General features: G+C 36.7%; 1 protein-coding gene across 10 annotated transcripts in view; it reads left to right on the top strand.

Moving 5' to 3' along the window:
* Positions 1-19,876, top strand: part of MFSD8 (major facilitator superfamily domain containing 8) — a 153,156-nt gene that overhangs the window by 73,144 nt on the left and 60,136 nt on the right. For all 10 annotated transcript variants that reach the window (XR_015250231.1, XR_015250229.1, XR_015250230.1 and 7 more), the window contains 2 exons: positions 10,585-10,676; positions 16,179-16,222. Coding sequence is in view for 7 of the 10 variants with exons in the window: in XM_086704255.1 (XP_086560381.1) it covers positions 10,585-10,676; positions 16,179-16,222 (136 nt within the window). In the remaining 3 variants the exon portion in view is untranslated. The remainder of the gene's footprint in view (positions 1-10,584; positions 10,677-16,178; positions 16,223-19,876) is intronic.

Raw genomic sequence — 19,876 nt, forward strand, 5'->3', positions numbered from 1 at the left:
AGTAGGTTGCAGATATCATGACACTTTTATCCCAAGTATTTCAGTGTGTAGTATGCATCTTCTCAAAATAAAAACATTCTTTTATACAACTGCATCACTGTTATCATAGGTAAAAATATAATACTAATGCAGAATATCATGCAATATACAGTCTAAACTGAAGAATATTCATTTGTTCCAAAACTGTACTTTATAGCTATTGTTTTTTTTTTTTTAATAGGATCCAACTAATGGTCATGCATTATTATAGGTTTTTTATACTCTCTCAACCTATAACTGTTCCCTGATCTTTTCTCTCTATTCTTCCCAATATTGAATCCTTTAACAAGTCTAGGTCAGTGTTCTGTAGAACATCTCACATTCTGGATGTTTGGCCTGTTTCTTCTTCTTTTTTTTAAATCTTTATTTTATTTTATTTATTTATTTTCAATATATGAAATTTATTGTCAAATTGGTTTCCATACAACACCCAGTGCTCATCCCAACAGGTGCCCTTCTCAATACCCATCACCCACCCTCCCCAAATCTTTATTTTAAATAAGTTTCATGCCCAACTTGGGGCTTGAACCACTGACCCTGAGATCAAAGTCCCATGCTCCACTGACTGAGCCAGCCAGGTGCCCTTGGACTGTTTCTTCTTTTTTTTCTTAATAGGAATATTTCATTTTTTCTATAATTTATTTATTTTTTATAATTTACATTCAAGTTAGTTAGCACGTGGTGCTACAATGATTTCAGAAGTAGATTCCTTAAGCCCCTTACCCACTGAACCCATCCCCCCTCCCACAACCCTTCCAGCAACCCTTTGTTTGTTCTCTGTATTTAAGAGTCTGTTATGTTTTGTCCCCCTCTCTGTTTTTATGTTATTTTTGCTTCCCTTCCCTTATGTGCATCTGTTTTATATCTTAAAGTCATCATATGAGTTGAGTCTTATGATATTTATCTTTCTCCAGCTAATTTCACTTAGTATAATACCCTTTAGTTCCATACACATTGCTGCAAATGGCAAGATTTAATTCTTTTTGGTTGCCGAGTAATACTCCATTGTATATATATACCACATCTTCTTTATCCACTCATTCATTGATGGACATTTGGGCTCTTTCCATACTTTGGCTATTGTTGATAGTGCTGCTGTAAACATTTGGGTGCATGTGTCCCTTCGAAACAGCACACCTGTATGCCATGGATAAATACCTGGTAGTGCAATTGCTGTGTCGTAGGGTAGTTCTATTTTTAATTTTTTGAAGAACCTCCATACTGTTTTCCAGAGTGGTTGCACCAGTTTGCATTCCCACCAGCAGTGCAAAAGAGATCATCTCTCTCTGCATCCTCACCAACATCTGTTGTTGCCTGGAGTTGTAGCCATTCTGACAGGTGTGAAGTGGTATCTTATTGTGGTTTTCATTTGTATTTCCCTGATGATGAGTGATGTTGAGCATCTTTTTGTGTGTCAGTTGGCCATCTGGATGTCTTCTTTGGAGAAGTGTCTATTCATGCCTTTTGCCCATTTCTTCACCTGATTATTTGTTTATGGGGTGTTGAGTTTGAGAAGTTCTTTATAGATTTTGGATACTAACCCTTTATCTGATATGTCATTTGCAAATATCTTCTCCCATTCTGTCAGTTGCCTTTTAGTTTAGTTGTTTCCTTCGATGTGCAGAAGCTTTTTACTTTGATGAGGTCCCAGTAGTTCATTTTTGCTTTTGTTTCCCTTGCCTCTGGACACGTGTTAGATAAGAAGTTGCTGTAGCCGAGGTCAAAGAGGTTTTTGCCTGCTTTCTCCCCTAGGATTTTGACGACTTCCTGTCTTATGTTTAGGTCTTTCATCCATTTTGACTTTATTTTTGTGTAGGGTGTAAGAAAGTGGTCCAGGTTCCTTTTTCTGCATGTCGCTGTCCAGTTTTCCCAGCACCACTTGCTGAAGAGACTGTCCTTATTCCATTGAATATTCTTTCCTGCTTTGTCAAAGATTAGTTGGCCATACGTTTGTGGGTCCATTTCTGGGTTCTCTATTCTGTTCCATTGATCTGAGTGTCTGTTCTTATGCCAGTACCATACTGTCTTGATGATTACAGCTTTGTAATACATCTTGAAGTCCGGGATTGTGATGCCTTCAGCTTTGGTTTTCTTTTTCAAGATTGCTTTGGCTATTCGGGGTCTTTTCTGGTTCCATACAGATTTTAGGATTATTTGTTCTAGCTGTGTGAAGAATGCTGGTGTTTATAGGTATTGCCTTAAATATGTAGATTGCTTTGGGTAGTATTGACATAACAGTATTTGTTCTTCCTATCCAGGAGCATGGACTATTTTTCCATTTTTTTGTGTCTTCTTCAGTTTCTTTCATAAGCTTTCTATAGTTTTCAGTATATAGATTTTTTTTTTTTACCTCTTTGGTTTGATTTATTCCTAGGTATTTATGGTTTTTGGTGCAGTTGTAAATGGGATCAGTCCTTGATTTCTCTTTCTGTTGCTTCATTATTGATGTATAAGAATGCAACCAATTTCTGTATATTGATTTTGTATCCTGCGACTTTGCTGAATTCATGGATCAGTTCTAGCAGTTTTTTGGTGGAGTCTTTTGGACTTTCCATTTAGAGTAACATGTCATCTGTGAAGAGAGAAAATTTGACCTCCTGCTGGCCGATTTGGATGCCTTTTATTTCTTTGTATTGTCTGATTGCTGTGGCTAAGACTTCCAATACTATGTTGAATAACAGTGGTGACAGTGGACCTCCCTGTCTTGCTCCTGACCTCAGGGGAAATGCTTTCAATTTTTCCACATTGAGGATGATATTAGCGTTGGGTCTTTTGTATATGGCTTTTATGACCTCAAGGTATGATCCTTCTATCCCTACTTTCCTGAGGGTTTTTATCAAGAATTATGCTGTTTTTTTGTCAAATGCTTTCTCTGCATCTGTTCAGAGGATCATGTGATTATTGCCCTTTCTTTTATTGATGTGATGTTTCACATTAATTGTTTTGTGGATATTGAACCAGCCCTGCATGCCAGGTAGAAATCTCACTTGGTCATGGTGAATAGTTTTTGTAATGTATTGTTGGATCTGGTTGGCTAGTATCTTGTTGCGGATTTTTGCATCCGTGTTCATCAGGGAAATTGGTCTATGTTCTCCTTTTTAGTGGGGTCTTTGTCTGGTTTTGGAATCAAGTAATGCTGGCTTCATAGAAAGAGTTTGGATGTTTTCCTTCCATTTCTATTTTTTGGAACAACTTCAAGAGAATAGGTGTTAACTCTTTTTTTTTTTTTTTAATTTTTTTTTTTCAACGTTTTTTATTTTATTTTTGGGACAGAGAGAGACAGAGCATGAACGGGGGAGGGGCAGAGAGAGAGGGAGGCACAGAATCGGAAGCAGGCTCCAGGCTCCGAGCCATCAGCCCAGAGCCTGACGCGGGGCTCGAACTCATGGACCGCGAGATCGTGACCTGGCTGAAGTCGGACGCTTAACCGACTGCGCCACCCAGGCGCCCCAACTCTTCTTTAAATGTTGGTAGAATTCCCCTGGAAAGCCATCTGGCCCTGGACTCTTATATTTTGGGAGATTTTTGATTAGTAATTCGATTTCTTTACTGGTTATGGGTCTGTTCAAGTTTTCTATTTCTTCCTATTTCAGTTTTAGTAATTTATGTTTCTAGAAATTTGTCCATTTCTTCCAGATTGCCAATTTTATTGGCATATAATTGCTTATAATATTCTCTTATTATTGTTTTTATTTCTGCTGTGTTGGTTGTGATCTCTCCTCTTTCATTCTTGATTTTATTTATTTGGGTCCTTTCCTTTTTCTTTTTGATCAAATTGGGTGAGGGTTTGTCAATTTTTTAATTCTTTGAAATAACCATCTGTTCTACTGTTTTCTTGGTTTTGATAGCATTGATTTCTGCTCTGATCCTTATTATTTCCTATCTTCTGCTGGTTTGGGGTTTTATTTGCTGTTCTTTTTCCAGCTCTTTAAGGTATAAGGTTAAGTTGTCTATCTTTGACCTTTCTTCCTTCTTTGGAAAGGCCTGGATTGCCATATACTTCCCTCTTATGACCGCCTTTGCTGTGTCCCAGAGGTTTTGGGTTGTGGTGTTATCATTTTCATTCACTTCTATGCACTTTTTAATTTCCTCTTTAACTTCTTTTATTTATTAAAAAAAAATTTTTTTTAACGTTTATTTATCTTTGAGACAGAGAGAGACAGAGCATGAACGGGGGAGGGTCAGAGAGAGAGAAGGAGACACAGAATCTGAAACAGGCTCCAGGCTCTGAGCCCTCAGCACAGAGCCCGATGTGGGGTTCGAACTCACGGACCTTGAGATCATGACCTGAGCTGAAGTCGGACGCTCAACCGACTGAGCCACCTACGTGCCCCAATTTCCTCTTTAACTTCTTGGTTAGCCCATTCGTTCTTTAGTATGATGGTGTTTAGTCTCCAAGTATTCGTTATCTTTCCACATTTTTTCTTGTGGTTGATTTCGAGTTTCATAGAGTTGTCTGAAAATATGCACAGTATGATCTTGATCTTCTTGTACTTGTTGAGGGCTGATTTGTGTCCCAGTATGTGATCTATTCTTTAGAACATTCCATGTGCACTGGAGAAGAATGTGTATTCTGCTTTAGGATGAAATGTTCTGAATATATCTGTTAAGTCCATCTGGTCCAGTGTGTCATTCAAAGCCATTGTTTCCTTGTTGATATTTTGATTGGATGATCTGTCCATTGCTGAGTGGGGTGTTGAAGTCTCCTACTATTCTGGTAGTACTATCGATGAGTTTCTTTACGTTTGTGATTAATTGATTTATATATTTTGGTGCTTCACATTTGGAGCATAAATGTTTACAATTGTTCGGTTTTCTTGGTGGATAGACCCCTTAATTAGGATATAATACCTTTCTTCATCTCTTGTTACAGTCTTTATTTTAAAATCTAGATTGTCTGACATAAGTATGGCTACTCTGGCTTTCTTTGGTGACCACTATCATGATTGGATAGTTCTCCATCCCCTTACTTTCAATCCTTAGGTGTCTTTAGGTCTAAATTGGGTCTCTTGTAAACAGCATATAGATGGATCTTGTTTTCTTATCCATTCTGTTACCCTATGTCTTTTGATTGGAGCACTTAGTCCATTGACATTTACAGTGAGTACTGAAAGATAAGAATTTATTGCCATTATGTTGCCTGTAGATTTGGAGTTTCTGGTGGTGTTCTCTGATCCTTTCTAGTCTTTGTTGCTTTCGGTCTTTTTTTTTTTTCCCCATCTTTTCTCCCTTCAGAGAGTCCCCCTTAAAATTTCTTGCAGTGATGGTTTATTGGTCACAAACTCCTTTAAGTTTTGTTTGGGAAACTTTTTATCTCTACTTCTATTTTGAATGACAGCCTTTCTGGATAAAGAATTCTTGGCTGCATATTTTTCCGATTCAGCACATCAAATATATCCTGCCATTCCTTTCTGGCCAAGTTTCTGTGGATAGGTCTGCTGCAAACCTGATCTGTTTTCCCTTGTAGGTTAAGGACTTTTTTTCCCTTGCTGCTTTCATGATTCTTTCCTTGCCTGAGTATTTTGTGAATTTGACTATGATATGCCTTGTTCATGGTTGGTTTTTGTCAAAACTAATGGGAGTCCTCTGTGCTTCCTGGATTTTGATTTCTGTGTCTTTCCCCAGGTTAGGAACTTTTCCACTATGATTTGTTCACATAACTCTTCTACCCCTTTCTCTCTCTCTTCATCTGGGACCCCTATGATTCTGATGCTGTTCCTTTTTGATGAGTCACTGATTTCTCTAATTCTTAATCATGCTCTTTTGCCTTAGTCTCCTTCTTTTTTTCTGCGTCATTGTTCTCCATAAATTTGTCCTCTGTATTGCTGATTTGCTGCTCTCCCTCATTCTATTCTTGCTGCTGTGGCATCCATTGGAGATTGCAGCTCAATTATAGCACTTTTTATTTCATCCTGACTAGCTTTTATCTATCCAGAAAGGGATTCTAATCTGCAACTCCAGCTAGTATTCTAATTATCATGATTCTAAATTCTGGTTCAGACATGTTGCTTGTATCTGTGTTGATTAAGTCCCTGGCTGTCATTTCTCCCTGTTCTTTCTTTTGGGGTAAATTCCTTTATTTCATCATTTTGAAGGAAGAAAAGGAATTAATAAGGTAAAAAAAATTAAAATTAAAAAATTAAAAGCAACACACAAAAATCAAATAAAGGTTGCTAGGTCCTAGGTGTGTTCTGGTCTTGTTGCTAAAAGGAGCTTGATAGATCAGAGAAAAAAGGGAAAGATAAGAAAAGAAAAAAAAGGAAAATGTTTGAAAATTTGAAAAAATGAATACAATGAAAGACTAAAATGGAATGATGGAAGTAAAAAAAATAGAATTTGAAAAATTTACAAAAAAGTAAAAAAATATATAGAAAAAAATTAAAAATATTTTTGATAGAAATGGAGAATAAAAATAAATTTTTTCTCTTTATATATTCAAGAATAAGTAAAGAAAGGAAAAAAAGTTGAATAGTTGGTTCAGCAAACAGACTGAAGTACGATTGAAATTACATCAGTTTCCCCTAGAAGTCAAACTATGAAGCATTTTATAGTCCATAAACTAAGCAGGTGGAGAGACTTGTGTTGTTTCTGGAGAGTGAGGTTGGTCCAGTTGGCCAGGGCTTGGTGTACCATCTCTGTTCTCTATTAGGTGCCGCTGCTTAGTTTACTGGGGTGGATTGCTGTGGCACATGTAGGCGTGAATGTGCTTGCGTGGGAGGTGTGAAAATGGCATCACCCATCTACCCAGCCTCTAGTATCAGAACTCTGTGCTCTCCCCAACCAGCAATTGCACACCCCTCCTTTTTCTCCAGCTTCCATCCACTCCCCCGCTTTTACACTGTCCGTGACCAAGCCACCAGGTTGCCTGGTGGCACCTCCCTCCTGAGTTTTATCTCAGATGTGGGTGTGTTTCCCCACCCCTCACTTCTGAGGGACTGTGGCTTTGACCAGCTCAGACCTTCTTGGGAAGGGTCTCACTGAGCAATGGCTGGGTGCCGGCCCTACCCCAGGAACATTCCAGAGACCATGCTGCTGCTGATGCCTGGGGACTGCATCTGGGTGCCAGCCCACCCCAGAAAAAGTTCACGTGGTCATGTAGCAGCAGCATTTCAGGGATTATGGAAAATCACACACATCTGGCACCAGGCTTACCCCTTAACATCCTTGTTCCAGCACCAGCCAATGTGGTTGTTGTAGGGGGTCCACTGGACCTTTGCCTGTGGGGAGGCTTCACAGCCTCTACCAAATGTCCTCCCAGCAAGGGAACTGCCTCTCCCTGTGTGACCCGAGGGCCCTGAGGACCTCACCCACTGCTCCTGGGGATTCACCCTTCCTACCAGTACACCACCACGCATCAAGCTGCAGAGCTTCAGACTCTGGACTCCCCCCGCTTATAGTCTTAATAGAATTTAAATCTTCTCTTTGCTCCTTTCTCCCTTTTTGTTCAGCCCCTTGCATACTTTCTTTTCTCTCCAGCTGCTTTCGGGCAGGGGGGATGCTTTCTGTACTCTCCCCATCTCCGTCCTCTCTCCACAAGCAAAACCAGCTCTGTGCCCTCCACAACTTTCTCCTCCAGTTCACCTCTCCGTGTTGAGTACCTGCTGAATTATCTGGTTCAGGTTGTGCAGATTGTTGTGTGAATCCTCAAATCAGTGTTCTAGGTGTGCAGAATGGTTTAGTGTTGATCTGGCTGTATTTCAGGACAAGGGATACAAAAAAACTTCCATGCTCTTCCACCGTCTTGGTCCCTCCCCTGGCCTGTTTTGTTTTTTTTGTTTTTTTTTTCTTTCTAAATAGGTCCTCGTCAAACATTCCTGGCATGGACATCCCACGGGTTATGTTGAGAATATGTCAATATATTAATGTTAGAAGACACCAAATGCTAGGCCATCCCACTATTGGGGATGCCAAGCTTGACCACTTGGTTAAGGGAGTGACTGCTGGGGTGCCTGGGTGGTTCAGTCAGTTAAATGTCCAACTTCAGCTCAGGTCATGATCTCGAGGTTCATGAGTTCGAACCCCACATTGGGCTCTATGCTGACAGCTTGGAGCCTGCATCAAATTCTGTGCCTCCCTCTCTTCTCCTCCCCAACTTGCATCTGTCTGTGTGTGTGTGTGTGTCCCTCTCTCTAAAAATAAAAACAAAAAGAGGGTGAGTGGTATAAAACTTAATTTTCCATTTTGTAATTGGAAAGTAGATAGTGAGGTGATACTTTGAGGCCCTGTGACTATCCTGTCCTCACCAACCTTTCAACCAGTTGTTTTTGTATCCATGAACGACCCTTGCTTTCATCCATTATTACATGGAAACTAGTTATTAAATAGTGATTTTATAATTCTGTCATTCCTTCAATAGTTAATAGCTGTTATTAAAAAAAGGAAGTTTTGACTGAGCTCCAAATCGAGTTGAAGTCTCTCAAATAAACAATTTTATTACATTTTTTTCACAATCAAATTATTTACTTCTCTGGTTTCCTAACTTAGATAAGATCTGAGCAAAACAGTTATTTGACATTTTCAGGCGTATTTTTTTTTAACGTTTATTTATTTTTTAAGGAGAGAGAGACAGAGTGTGAGTGAGGGAGGGACAGAGAGAGAGACACACACAGAATCTGAAGCAGGCTGCAGGCTCCAAGTTGTCAGCACAGAGCCTGACATGGGGCTCAAACTCACAAACCGTGAGATCATGACCTGAGCCGAAGTCGGACGTTTAACCGACTGAGCCACCCAGGCACCCCCAGGCTTATTTTAATGATAGTTCTTATTTATGATGGTCAGTTTAATTTTTTATCTCCAGGAAATAATAATGGGTTCATTAAAAGTGTAATACCCAGTGCTGGAAGTAATACCAGAATACAGTGCTGTGGGATTGAATGGTGCATACCTTTTCCTGCTATGTAATCATCTGCATTATGTATTCCAAATTCCAAAATACTGATTTCCAAATACAGATGGTCCCCAACTTATAATGGTTTAAGATTTTTCAATGATACATTGGTGCAAAAGTGATCACTTTTGGTAGAAACCATGTTTCACGTTTTGAATCTTGATCTTTTCTTGGGCTAGGAATGGTAGAATATTCTTGCAGTGCGAGATAGTGGCAGTGAGCCTCAGCTCCCAATCAGTCATGTGATCACCAGAGTAGCCAATCTATACACTTCCAACCATTGTACCCATACAAACATTGCATTTCTCATTTTTAGTACAGTATTTTATAAATTACATGAGATATTCAATACTTTGTAATGAAATACGTTTTGTGTTAGGTGATTTTGCCCAACCATAGGCTAATGCTCGTGTTCTGAGCCTGTTTAAGGTAGAATGAGGTATTAAGCTCTGATATTTGGTAGGTTAGATGTATTAAATGCATTTTTAACTTAATTTTTTCCAACTTGCAATAGGTTTGTTGGAAGGTAACCCAACTGTAAGTCAAAGAAGATTTTTATAGGCCTTTGGGATTCTGCTATTTTTCAAGTATGCTACATTATGGTGAAAGGTCTATTTTTATGGAATGGCATATTCATATATATTGTATCAATAACTAACATATCTGGCACATAGTAGATGTAATTAATGTTATCTTTCTTCTTCATTTACTCTCTACCACTCCCAGTCACAACACATCTGAAAAAAAATGTTTCTTTTTTGAAGACTAAGTTGACAACTCTAAGGTCTATTTTAGAAAATTTCTTTTAAACATAAGAAGGCATTTTGCCTGTTGTGTTTATCTTAATTATTTGAAAACATATTCATATTAAGGCAAATTCGTTAACTCATTCTATATGTGTATGTAAAAATGTAATGATACATGTATCACCTGGACCCTTGAAGTCGTGTGTGTGCTTAATATACTTGCCCTTACTCCAGGTCACAGGCTTATATGAGAGATCAACCCAGTCTAGAGGGACCTTGGACTCTCTTTAGTCAACTAACAGAACTTGTCTGGTAACTCATGTTGGAGCAAAGGCAAGTGTTCTAGAGGTCCCAGGACTAGGAATGTCTTAGGTCACATTAAACTTTTCTGGTGTCATTTCTATATTAATTCTGCTGAAAGTACCCTGCCAAAATAGCTTCCTACAGCAAAGTCAATTTACTGTCCTCAAGTAGAACATGTCATAATGATGACAGTAATCATTTTTTTAAAATATGTAATACTTGTATATCCCATCAGTGTGAGATCTAATTGTAGCTAGTTTATTTGATTTATTTTGATAGACTTTATTTTGTCAGTTTAACAAATTCCAACACTCAATTTGTAGCAAGTCAATGATATCAAAATAATTGGTTGACAAAATGTTATGCCTTTTTAAGCTACCTCATGTCTCCCAAGTTTCTATGTGTAATAAAGCACAAGTATAATCCATGGAAATTCACAGAAATATTGCTTATTCATAGATAATTAGTACAGCAAATATCAATATTAATAAATTATAGCTTTGTCATAGCATTTTTATTACTTTAGGAGAGAGAAAATAAAACTGTGCCACAGAAAGATTTGCACATAATGAGATAACATTAAACTACTTTTTTCTTCTTTACACCTAGAGAATGGGATATTATAGAAACTGAAGAGCATTATAAGAGCCGATGGATATCTATTAGGATTCTGTATCTTACTATGTTTTTCAGCAGTGTAGGTAAGTATTAGAAATTATATAGAATTTAAAAATTTCAGATAAAGTATCTTATTTTAATGTCACTTCATTTTTTTAATTATTTTGTATTTTAGTAAAAATCACAATATAAAATTTCCCATCTTACCCATTTCTAAGATCAGAAGTGTTACATATATCTACATGGTTAAATAACCAATCTTCAGAATGTTTTCATCTTGCAGAACTAAAACTCTTTACCCATTAAACAACTCCTCATTTCCCCCTCCTCCCAGGCCCTGGAAACCACCATACTTTCTGTTTCTTTGAATTTGATGATTCTAGATATTTCATATAAGTGAAATCATACAGTATTTTTCTTTTTGCAAATGGTTGATTTTATTTAGCATAATGTTCTCAAGGTTCATCCATGTTATAGTATGAGTCAGAATTTCCTTTCTTTTGAAGACTAAATAATAGTCTATTGTATATATGGTGGGGAGGCAAATCTTTTCCTCTACTTTCTTAGGTTCTGTAGCTGTTACCTTCAAAATAAAGCAATGGAAGACAGATCAACAAGAAAAAAAGCTTATACATTTATTTGATGTTAGTTATTTTTACATTATACAGACCTATACACTATACATTATAGAAAAGTGAAAACTCCAAAGAAATGGTTAGAGTTGGGGGCTTATATACTATTTTAACAAAGGGCAGCAATTGTAAAGAAATGACTAAGGAAAGGAGTTCGGGCTTTCTCCAGGAACCCCCTACTGTCCTAATGTATGCCTTACTAGAGGAAAAACAACCTTAGCTTGACAATTCCTAGGCCTCTGTTGTATTATGAATCTTCTTTAACATATGAAAATCCCTTTAGGAACTTCCTCTTGGCTTTATCTTCCCCAGCTCCATGATATATAAAAGGTCACCTTTATAACACAGCCCTTTCTGCCCATGGGTCCTGTCCCCGTGCTTTAATAAAATTACCTTTTTTGCACCAAAGACATCTCAAGAATTGTTTCTTGAATGTCAGCTTCGAACCCCCACCATTCAAAAACCCCATCAAAGCCACTAACTGAGCTGGGCTCTGCACTATAAGTGCAGAGCCTGCTTGGGATTCTCTCTCCTCTCTGCCCCTCTCCTGCTTGTGTGCTCTCTCTCTTCCTGTCTCAAAATAAGTAAATAAACATTAATAATAAAAAAAAAAAGAAGTAGAATTGCTGAATCACATAACAGTTCTATTTATAAGTTTTTGAGGAACTGCTATATTGTTTTCCATAACTGCTATACTATTTGTACATTCCCACCAACAGGCAGGGTTCAAATTTTTCCACATCCTTACCAACTTTTATGTTTATTTAATATGAGTCATTCTAATGGGCATGAAGTAGTCTCTCATGGTTTTTTTGGCTTGTATTTCCCTAATGATTAGTAATGTTGGGAATATTTTCATATGCATATTGGCCATTTGTATATCTTTGGGGAAATATCTATTAAAGTCCTTTGCCCACTTTTTTTTATTAATTTTTTTTTAATGTTTATTTATTTTTGAAACAGAGAGAGAGAGAGCATGAACAGGGGAGGGTCAGAGAGAGAGGGAGACACAGAATCCGAAGCAGGCTCCAGGCTCTGAACTGTCAGCACAAAGCCTGATGCGGGGCTTGAACTCACGGACCATGAGATCATGACCTGAGTCGAAGTTGGACGCTTAACTGACTGATCCACCCAGGCGCGCCACCTTTTGCCCACTTTTTAATTAGGTTTTTGTTGTTCAGTTGTAGAAGTTCTTTATGTACTCTGGGTATTAACTCCTTATCAGATAAATGATTTGTGAATATTTTCTACCATTCGGACTCTTCTTTCTACTCTACTGGTTGTGTCTTTTGATTCACAATAGTTTTTAATTTTGATGTAGTTCAATGTATCTACTTTTTTTTTTTCTTTTGCTGCCTGTGAACTCATTTAATTTTTTTTAAGTTTATTTATTTTGAGAGAGAGTGAGCAGGGGAGGGGCAGAGAGAGAGAGGGAGAGAGGGAATCCCAAGCAGGCTCCACACTGTCAGCACAGAGCCCGAAGCAGGGCTCAATCCCATGAGCCTCGACATCATGACTTGGGCCAAAATCAAGAGTCAGATGCTTAACTGACTAACCCACCACATTGACACAAATAGTAAAGCAAGAATCTTAATCTGTATACCTTGATGTATTTTAATCTATTAACATTATTTCTGAAAATATAGTTACTAAAAAGTAAAACTTCGTGAGGAAATTTTAATGTTAAGAACTGTACTTATGTTAAAATGATAAAGAATAAAAATATATAGGAGTTATCAATACTGTGACAATTTTTTAAAAAAGTGTTTCAGGGAATCCATTCTTTTTCCAAGTTTAGATCCTTTAAGTCTATAGGCACAGATTTTACAGGTGGTATCTTTTCCCTGACACAGATTTACTGAAGGCCATTTTACTAAGTTTTTAAAACTACTTTTCTTTATCTTTTCTATTTACCCCAGTCACTCTCTCACACTGAGTAAAAATATATTTTAAATAAAGCTAAAATGAAAGAAAAGTACAAAATAAAGGATATTTTCAACAATTCTTTGTAATGCAATTTCATTTTGGATTGTGTATCTATTAGGGTGCCTTCTACAAATATCAGGGGAAAAATGTTGATTCAAATTGGCTTAAACGGTAATTTATTTTATTTTTTCTTGTAAGATACCCATAGTAGGACAACTCCAGGTGAAGTTCACTGAGGTTTTGGTTCTGTTTCCCACTACATATTTTGGTTTTCTCCTCTTCTATGCACTGACTTCACTATAGCAAGGTTGCAGCAGCAGCCCAAGGTGTCACATCCATTCATGATAATTTTTATTGATCAAAAGGGACTTTTTTTTTTAAATTTGCACAGAGATAAGGAGTCCTTTCTTAGAGGTCCTGAAGTAGACTTCCCTTCCCTTTTCACTGGTCAGAACTGGACCCTGTCAATTTCTAAGCCCATCATCAACTAGGATAGTGGGATTATCCTGATTGAATTCTTTAGACTAACTGGATTTACCCTCTGGAATTTGGGTTGGAGACAGTTTCTCTTAAAGTCTGTGGCTTTGTGGAGGAATGATGGATACCTGAATAAAAATGGGATTCTATCAGGAAGGAGGATTCTACCTACACAATGAGTGTTGTGTCGATAGCAACCTCTGCAATAGCTTTTAATTATTTTCATTTAACTTCCATGGGCAGCTCAGTCAGTTGGGCATCCGACTCTGGCTCGGGTCACAATCTCAAAGTTAGTAGGTTCGAGCCCCTTTTCTGTCTCTGTGCTGACAGCTTGGAGCCCAGAGCCTGCTTCATATTCTGTGTCTTCCCCTCTCTCTGCCCCTCCCCTGCTTGCACACGCGCCCTCTCTCTCTAAAAAATAAATATTAAAAAGTTAAAATAAAATAAAATAAAATAAATAAAATAAAATAAAATACTTCTAATTTATGGGGCACCTGGGTGGCTCAGTCGGTTAAGTGTCTGACTTTGGCTCAGGTCATGATCCCGCAGTTTCTGAGTTTGAGCCTCTCATCGGGCTCTCTGCTGTCAGCACAGAGCCCACTTCAGATTCTCTGTCCCCCTCTCTCTCTACCATCCCCCACTTTTGCACACACTCTCTCAAAAATAAACATTTAAAAAATAAAGTACTTCTAATTTATTTAATAACAACAGAATATTATTCAGCCATAAAAAAGAATGAAATCTTGCCATTTGCAACAACATGGATGGAACCAGAGTGTATAATGTTAGGCCAAATAAGTTAGTCAGGGGAAGACAGATACTATATGATTTTGCTATATGATACTTGCTCAATTCAAGTATGTAGAATTTAAGAAACAAAATAAATGAGCAACGGAAAAAAAAAAAAAGATAGACAAACCAAGAAATAGACTGTTTAATGTTTATTTTTGAGAGACAGAGAGAGGGAGACACAGAATCCCAAGCAGCCTCCAGGCTCTGTCTGAGCTGTTAGCACAGACCAATGCAGGACTCAAAACCACAAACTGGGAGGTCATGACCTGAGCAAAAGTCTGATGCTTAACCGCTTAACCAACTCAGCCACTCAGGCACCCTGACTCTTAACTATAGAGAACAAACTGATGGTTATCAGAGGGGAGGGGGAGGTAGGAGAATGGGTGAAATAGGTGATTGGGGATTAAGGAGTGCACTTGTCATGATGAGCACTGGGTAATATATAGAAGTGTTGAATCACTGTATTGTATACCTGAAACTAATGTAGCACTGTATGTTAACTATACAGGAATTGAAATAAAATAAAATATAATAAATAAAATGAAATACTTTTAACTTTTAGTACTCCATTATCTAAAATTAAATAATTTCCATTTTAATAGCAAAAAAGAATTATTTTAACTTTAGATTTTAATTAGCATGTTAAACATTTTACCTGTTTTTAAGTTTCTTGATTGTGAAATTGAGCCTTGATTTCAAATATTAGTTTACTCTTTCAGTCTGCTTTTCATCAAAGTCAATGTCAATTCAAAATACACTAAAATTAAACTAATAATTAAAGTATTTTTAATATAAGCTTTCTAAAAAGAATGAAGTACTGATACTGGTACAACATGGATGAAGCTTGAAAACATTATGCTAAGAAAGATGCCAGACACAAAAGACCACATGTTGCCTGATTCTATTCATATGAAAATCTATAGAGACAGGTAGATTAGTAGTTGCTTCAGGCTGGTGAGCAATAGGATGGAAAGCAGCAGAATAGTAGCTAAAACGTCCAGAGTTTCTTTGTGATGTGACTAAAATATTCTAAAATTGACTGTGGTGATGTTGCACATATCTTTGATTATACTAAAACCCACTAATCTGAGTGTTTTAAATGGGTAGATTGTATAGTATGTAAAGTATATCTTAATAAAAGTGTTTTTTTTTAAATGGCCTTTATAGAATTTTGATTGAATATGCCTAACATTTAAAATTGACAGATAGGATTGGAGTTTATCATTACAGCTCTTAAGCAATAAAGGGTAGCAGAGATCATGAGTTTTCTTTTAAGGTATAGCCATCTTGAAGCCTCCTGGTTCTTTATAGCCAATTTCTCCTTTATATGATCATTTTCCTTTTCCTAGATTTCCCTACTGTTGATAATCTCTGCCAAACAACACACATTAGAAATCTACCACTTCCTCTTTAACAGGGTAGCTTTTCGTCCACTCAGTTCTGCTTGTAAGAACTTACAAAGCTTTCAGTAATTTATTTCTGTTTACAGTAAAGACGTGAATAAGGAGAAACAGGTCCTCTGCTTTTATTACCCCAATTATGACCAGGGACTATAATTACATATAATTTTCAAGTCTTTAATATTTATTTCCCTTCTAATAAATACAATTCCATTGCTTAATAAGTTAAACATTTGGGGGAATAAATTTGTAAATTGAGAATGATATTTTAAAACCCATGTTATAGTTTAAAAAATTGTATCTATAAATAGTAATGACATCATTTTAAGTATAAATAACAGGGTTTGCTTCTTTACAGGATTTTCTATTGTGATAATGTCAATATGGCCATATCTCCAAAAGGTTTGTACACTTCAATCTATTATTCTCTTAAGTAGCTATAGTAGTAGTAACTCTTACATAGTTAAGAGTTTTCTTGACAGTCTCTTTGGTAGTCTATTGATTTAATCTTTACTAGCATGACTTGAGATAATAATTCTTCCAGAGAGGCTTATAAGTAAGGTGATCCAGTGCTTCATTGTGCAAACCAGAACAATCTTGAAGTGAAGGGAGCACTATACCAGGAAAACAGAATTATACCTGGATAGTCCTAGACAAATGTAGATGTATGCTCACCTACTTATTAGCCGCTTTCATATCCCACCAATGCCCCCTCCCTGATAAAAAGGAAACTAAATTACTTATAGTCTGAATTCCTGAATGGTACAAATGACATTTCTATGGAATACTTTTGTGCTTTCCCATAGGGTTGTATGGTTGACATTGTGAAAAGAATAGATAATACATGTATTTCGATGCTGTGGTTACTAGATGGGGAGGAGGGCCTAACAAGAAGATGCAAGTTTAGTAGGTACCCTGGCATCAGTTAATCATCAAGTCCTGCCAACTCTTTAAAAAAAAAAATATTTGACATATAACATAATATAAATATATGTCAATTCTATCTTAAATCTCCAGGAATGAATTTACTAAAAATCAGTATATAAGTTGCAGACGTTATCTATAACAGTATTTCAGTTAAAGTTCTTGATGGAGTTCTCTGTACTCTCCAACCTCCTATTCACTCCTGAACCTGCTACAGTCTGATTCACTCCTCTGCTACCATAAAACTGCTCTTATTAAGGTCTCCAATGATTTGATTACTGACCAAATAGATACTTTTCGGTCCTTTGTGTGACATTTGGGTAGTATTTGACATTGTTGACCTCTCCCTGCTTCTGAAAACCCTCTCTTAGCTTCCGTACATTACTCTGTCCTGGCTTGGCTCTTTAAATATTTGTTATTAAATTCTTTTATGAGTTTTCTTTACCAACTTGTTCCTTATATGTTGGTTTTTCCCAGAGATTGGGCTGTGTGTCTGTGTGTGTGTGTGTGTATGTGTGTGTTGTAGACTAAATCCTAAGCTTTGGCCCATATTAGATGTATAGCCAACAATTTATTAGACGTATCTACTTGAATTAATCTAGGTTCCTGGGGCCTTTATAAATTTTTCTGCATTTTTTTCTGAGATGCTGTCCCTCCCTTCATCTTTCCTTTCCTCTGTCCTTCCCTTCCACCCTTCTTCCCTATTATCTTTATCCCTATTATTTATTATCCCTATTATTAAAAATAATGTGCCTGTGATACAAGAAGCTTATTGACATTTTATACTTAATTTTAGATTTTTTAGTTTTTATGAATTTTTAACTTTTTGAAAATGCTAACTTTTAAAATATCTGATATTATAAAAGGAATAAGGACAAAAATACAAATTTCATTTTTTTTACTGAGTTGGTGCCATATTCACATTGCTATTTTGAAAATAAATAAAAATTTATATGACATGAAATTATTAGCCATGATGTTAAATATTCTTTCCTTACTGGCAGAATGATTAGAATTATAGCGGAAAATTTAACAATTTTAGAGCAATATTTTCTTTGCCAAAAATATATTTCCATGTATCAAAACTCTTTATTTCTATGATTCCTGTATCTAGTCTGTTTAACCTCAAAATTACCAAAAGAAAGGTATTTACAATAATTAGGTCTACTCAGCACAGTATGTTGAATTTTGAAAAAGTACACTCCTTTCTCCAGATATTTGAAAGCTCTTCAAAGGTAAATTTAGTGAGTACATGAACTTGTAACTAGTTCTTTGGCAATACAAATAAAACAATTTCAATAAAAAACCTTTCTCAGGTTATTTCATAATAATAGTGAAAGCTCACTATGTGCCAGGTACGGTACTAAACTTTTCACCTCTTGATATTCATAGCAACCCTATGAAATGATTATTATCTATCCTGTTTGACAGGTGAAGAAACTCACAGTCAGAAAGTTTGGTAGCTTGCTCAAGTCACTCAGCTGGAAGATGGCAGAGCCAAACCTATCTGAAACAAAAATCTGGCTCAACCACAGTGCTGTGTTACTTACTACCTTAAACTGTTTAATTCTTAATTTAAGGCTTCCATCTTTTTCAATAGCATGTTGAAAAATATTATTTAGCTGAAAAGCCATCTGTGACAAAGATAAAAAGCTAGAACACCCCCCCACCGACCCAAGAAAAAACTCAGAAAACAAAACAAAACAATAAATTATTTGTCTGAAAGGAATTTGGCACCAGTGTAAATCTCTGAAATGTGCTTCTTTCTGACCCTGGCTGATAGACAACCATCAGCCAAGTGATTCCTGAGGTTCTGTTGCCCAGAGGTGGGATAAATATCCAGGAAGATTCATATTCTTAAGACTAGATTTTGAATTGGAAGGATAGGTTATTTTACAGGGCTAGGGAGATAGTGGGAATACTAATGCATGAATTATAATAAAATATAATAATAGAACTGACATATTAGTAAAAACAAAATTCTAAGAAATACTAGTTTTTATATCCTATAGGTAATATTCATTTAGTGTATATATATGCTGACATTGCCCTAAGCACTATACATTGCTCAAATAATTCTTTTAATAACTCTGTGAAGTTATCCTTATTTGACAGATAAAAAATTGAAGCATGTGATTTTTTACCCCCAGCTACTCAAATACCTGATAAGTAAAATCTGGAAACTTCACTATGATGAAACCTGATTTGGAAAAATTGTGTTAACTCATCTTTTGTATCCTTATTGCCTAGCACATTTTTTGTCACAGTAAAGGACTCGGTGACTGTTACTTGAATTAATAAGCAATCATCTATAAATAAAAGTTAAAAATGCTTGGAACGCCCATATTCATATCTTAGTTCCCATATCAAAGCATGAAGATTTCCAGAACTTTGACTTTGTCAATATCATTAACATGTTTATAAAGTAATGTTTGAAATTCAATACCATGTACTTTGGAGTGTATGGTTTTCTTTCTTCTTTTCTTTTTTTTTTCCTGAAATGACAGGGATGGGGGAGGGCTTTTGTGTTTTGTTTTTGTTTTGAGAAAATACAGTTCCAACTTTTACTGATGTGTACCAAACCAAATAAGTTAATTACAGATGGTTACTATACAGTATACGTGAGTAAAGGTCTAAAAGTATGGGTGTGTGTGTGTGGGGGGGGGGGGGGGGGGGGGGAGAAAATGAGAGAGAGAGAAAGAAGAGAGAGAGAAAGAGGTGCAGGCAGACAGACAGACATGGGCTATTAGGGGGATGTTGCTAACCCAAACTAAAATTCTGGAAGACTTTAAAAATCAGTTACACCAGAGCTGAGTTTTGAAGGTCTGTAGGAGTTGGTTTCCTGAAAAAAAGGTAGGGGCCAGGGAGTAGGAGGTTGGGAAGGCATTGCTGGTAGAGGGGGACAGTAGAGAAATCAGTGCAAAGGCCTGGAGGCAAAGAATTTGACTCATTTTGGAAACTTAAGACAGTTCTGTGTGACTGGAAGTTAGAATTGGGGGAAGGGTACATGCAGAGAGATGAGGCTAGAGAAGAGACTGTGGCCAACTTGTGAGCTAGTTTTTCATAATAAGCAGTTTAGATTTTATCCCAAAAATGGTATGATGGAGATCACCAGAGGTGGCCAGAGGACCA

This window comes from Puma concolor, chromosome B1, assembly GCF_028749965.1.
Source record: "Puma concolor isolate L17-30 chromosome B1, mPumCon1.1.hap2, whole genome shotgun sequence".
NCBI classification, from domain to species: domain Eukaryota; kingdom Metazoa; phylum Chordata; class Mammalia; order Carnivora; family Felidae; genus Puma; species Puma concolor.